At 36.3% G+C, this 4,419-nt stretch overlaps 2 protein-coding genes across 3 annotated transcripts in view; one reads left to right on the top strand and one right to left on the bottom strand.

Annotated features, from left to right (window-relative positions):
- The window catches only part of LOC106884241 (solute carrier family 35 member F5), a 109,595-nt gene that overhangs the window by 10,439 nt on the left and 94,737 nt on the right, over positions 1–4,419 (top strand). The gene's annotated exons all lie outside the window — the stretch shown is intronic.
- On the bottom strand, positions 1,349–4,322 carry LOC106884242 (neuropeptide Y receptor type 6). The gene has a single exon (XM_014935512.2). The coding sequence runs from the start codon at positions 3,323–3,325 to the stop codon at positions 2,399–2,401; it is 927 nt and encodes a 308-aa protein (XP_014790998.1). The 5' UTR covers positions 3,326–4,322; the 3' UTR covers positions 1,349–2,398.

Here is a 4,419-nt window from a genome sequence, read left to right as displayed (position 1 = left end):
GGGAGCAATACTGCCCACTTTGAGAACCACTGCCCTAAGGGACCGTGGGCTCCAGTTTAAGAATCACTGACATCGAAAGAATTGTTGGGTCTGATCTTAATACTTGCAACATAATAAACTCTGAAATATAAATTCTGAGTCTGTGTGACTATTACACACTTAACTTATAATAATGACTTAGTCATCAAATGTACATATGTAATCCGGGTTAATCGACACCATGCTTTTTAACCTTTTCATTATCATAAATGACTATTATAAAACACAAAAAGAATGAGTCCTGGGGTCGATTTGCTCGACTAAAGGTGGTGCTCCAGCATGGCCGCAGTCAAATGACTGAAACAAATAAAAGAATAAAGGTCTGACATTCTGAGGGGAGGGAGGGGTGTAAAATGATGCCATTAGCCCCGGTTTTTGAATGGTTTGTCATTTTACGAGAACCGGGAAGTCCACTTTGGGAGAAGATGAAATCACATTCTAAAGAGCAGGAAGAAAAGATGTCTTCTCAATAAGAGGATAAACGACAAAAAGAAAAAAAGAAAAAAACACAGCAAAACAAATATGAGAAATTGAAGCTGTCCTTTAAATACAATCTCCAGAACATAACACCACAAGGCTCAGCAGATTTCCAAACAGGATCCATTCCATATATTCAATGCATCAAACACAGGCACACACTTCTTTCACAGCTGCACTGGGATGGAAATGATTTTCAGCAATTCCGAAACAATTTCAAAACCAATAACAACTTAGATTTCTTGTATGATGACGACAGTGATGATGATGATGATAATTATAATTATAATGATGATAACAAGAGCACTCAGAGAGCGCAGACCTCCACCAAGGCAACACCAACGTCCTCTCAACAATTAGCCAGATGATTTTTAAAATGAGAAAATCTGAAATAAACTAGACTGATCTCACAGACGAGAATACTAAAAACGAACTCGACTGCTCTCAAAAATTAAGTAAAAAAAAGCCAGGAAGATAATCCAGAATCCTTGTCTGGTACTTGATTGATCCCAAAATCTAACCAGTTTGTGTCAGTCATGAGGCCAAACATCCCTGAAAGTTTCATCCAAATCCATCCAGCGGTTCTTGAGATATCTTGTCCATGGACAAACAAACAAGTAGAAGTAAAAACAATACCTCCGCCTTTGCTAAGGTGGAGGTAATAATTTCTAGTTTAGGTACAAGGCCAAAAGTTCTAAAGGAAGGAAGTAAACTGATGCCATAAACACAACTCCTTGAATGGTACTTCATTTTATAAAAGCCTACGAGATGAAATCAGATCCTGAAGAGCCAGAAAAAAGATATCTTCTCAATTAGTAATGAGGTGGTGGTGAACAACAAAAAACATAGCAAGACAAAACATCAACAATTTAACCCTTTCGTTTATTGTATTTATTTTCAGATGCTCTTCGTTTCTCTCAATTAATTTTAAATATAACAAAGAATTTAGTAAAATAACTTAGTTATCATTCAGCTAGTATTGGGAACATAAGTTGTGACTAAGGTTTGGTGGAAGATTTTAATTGAAAACTTATGAAAACAAGACATTTGTACTACAGAGCCAGAACTGGTTTCAGCCGGTTTGGTAATGAAAGGGTTAATCCATCTTTTAGATGCAATCTCCAAAACATAAAATTACTCGACTCAAAACATTTACAAACAAGATCTAATCTGTAACATGGAGAGATCAAACATAGGAACATGCGTCTTTCACGGTGGCCCTGGCATGGACATCCTGCCCGTGTGTAGCATATGTCGCCAAAAATGCTTTCGCTTCTCCTGCACACTACATTTGGCAGGGAAAGAATTCAAAACCAATCTACTAAGTGTTAGCAATTCTGAAACAATTTCAAAAATATTAACAACTTAAATTTTCTCATAATGATGATGGTATGGTAAACATGGTGATGATGATGAAAACAACAACAATTTTTTTTTACTTTCTTGTATTTTTCAAATGTAGATTTAAAATGTAATTCAGAAATTGTGGGATTCAAAGAGTTAGTAGAACTTAGATAAACAGTTATGTTCCCATAGAAGTTATAAAATAACAAAAACAATAGTAAATATGTTATAAAGAAACTGTTCAGGTGTACAAATTGACCTACCTTAGACTGACTCTGGGTGAAGGATACAAACAGCAGGTCTTTAAATGGTCAGATTTAAATTAAAACATTTCAATTTTATGGAAGAAAATGTAATTCTCTAAATATCAAAATAAAAACAGAAAAGGTAGTTATTTCATTAAACACCTCAATCGTTGAGTTATTTTCAATTAAAAAAGAAAAAATAGAGTGCATTTCCTATGAAATGGTAAGCAAAGAAAATGTGTCTGCTACTTGAAAGTATTCCTCTATATTAAAATGTTTGCTGTAAACCAAATTTAAAATTTCTCTTCCGTTTCAAAGGTACTTTTACTCCTAGTAAATGTATCTGCAAAACTTTTGCGGAATATTTTGTTACAAAATCCATACACCATGGGATTTAAAGATGAATTTAGTATCCATGTACGATATAGAACTACCTTGCATATCTGCAACGAGTTAGAATCTTTGAAGTATGGATACATGACAAAGAAAATAAGGGTTGGTGAAAAACTGATAAAAAGCAAAATGGAGATTAAGATAAGTACAATGTTTGTGTGCGATTGATTTGTTCTTGCTTGTGAAGCTGCTTTTCCACGTTGCCTTTTCCTGCTACGCTGAGCAATAGTCTTCTGAACCAAAATATAAAGTACAGTCATGCTTAAGAAAAGCATAATGTTAATAATTAATGCTGCCAGAGCATAAAACCAGAGAGATGACCTTCTAAGGTCACAGCCACATATCACGTATATCTTGTTTTCATGGATGAAGGGAACACCGTCAAAGTGAAACAGAACTGGCAGGACCAATGCAACTGATATCACAGTTGTGAGAAAAATAAGAATTCGTCGTAGTTTCAGAGTCATTTGTTTGCCATGGGGACAACATATTTTCCTGTATCTTTCAACAGCAATAACCAACAGAATCATGGATGACATGAGAGAATTGATGAAGACAATGAACTTGTATAACTTACACAATCCATCTGATTGTATTGCAGGGTAAAGTTCAGCCATTTCCAGAGGCATTCCAAAGATACATCCAATCAGATCATTCACTGCTAGCACAAGGATGAATGTGTCTACATTGCTTTTCTGGGACTGTCGTGCATAAATATATATCACAAATATGTTACCTATGAGTCCCACACTTAGGAAGACAGGTATGATGCTGAAAACAACCAATCTTGAAAACAAAACGGGATCAGACAAATGGGTTGCATTCATGTTGAAAGCAGTGTGTAGTTTCTAGTTTAGTGAGTGTAATGCCTATACGTTAATATGTATATGTGTGTGTGTGTGTCTACGTTTGTATATGTATATATGTATATATATATGTATATGGGGAACTTGATGGTGGAAAGAGACCCTGGCAGAAATCAAGGCTGCGATTTAAAGACTGTGTCAGTTCCTCATTAAAGGATTGTGATATGCAGGAGACCGACTGGGAGAACAATGCCTGTCATTGCCACAGATGGAGGAAGCAGGTTAAGGAGGGATTTGACACCTTTGAGAGAGCATGTATTCTTCATGAAGAATTGAAGTGTGCTGCTTGAAAGTGCACTGCTAGTGTAGTGAATGGGGAAAGCTTGGTTTGCAGTGATTACAGTTGTGTATGCTTGTCAAGAGCAGGGCTCATTAGCCACCAACGGAGCTGCAAATGCAAAATATAAGTTAGTCCTAGAGCGCACAATGTTCCTAAAGGTCAGCAATGGTTTTTCTTGGTCACAAGTGGATAGCAATCCTATATTTGTATGTATGTATAAAAAAACTGATGATGCTATAATTTCAGGGATGTAGTCGTAGGTAAGTAACTTGTAATCCAAACTCGTACTCTGAAGATGACATTTGTTTTGTTCTGTTGCAGTTGAGTCCTTAGACAAATGTAATTACAATTTGAGGTAGACTTCCAGAGAGAGGTTTCAAAGCCCTGTGGAATAGCTTGTGTCATATCTAGCTTTGCTTAACTTCAACTTAATGTTATAGCATCTCAGTATTGGCCAAAGAGAGAAAAGTTAAGTAGGAAGGCTTATTCAAACACTTGACTCATATTTCAGTTGAAAATCTAATCAAACAAATGGGTTGCATTCATAACCGATACAAGTGTGTAGTTTCTAGTTTAGTAAGTATGATGTATGTATGGTGGTTGTTGTGTGTATGTGTGGGTGCATGCGTGTGTGTGAATGTACGAAAAACTGATTATGCAATAATTTCAGAACTGTAATTGTAGGCGCCAGAGTGGCTGTGTGGTAAGTAGCTTGCTTACCAACCACATAGTTCTAGGTTCAGTCCCATTGCGTGGCACCTTGGGCAAGTGTCTT

Source organism: Octopus bimaculoides, chromosome 2, assembly GCF_001194135.2.
Source record: "Octopus bimaculoides isolate UCB-OBI-ISO-001 chromosome 2, ASM119413v2, whole genome shotgun sequence".
Lineage (NCBI taxonomy): Eukaryota > Metazoa > Mollusca > Cephalopoda > Octopoda > Octopodidae > Octopus > Octopus bimaculoides.
Note: the sequence above shows the minus strand (reverse complement) of the source record. Positions and strands in the feature narration are given on the sequence as shown.

Coding starts and splice junctions, on each gene's coding strand:
- LOC106884242 (XM_014935512.2), bottom strand. CDS start 3,325: ATGAATGCAACCCATTTGTCTGATCCCGTTTTGTTTTCAAGATTGGTT.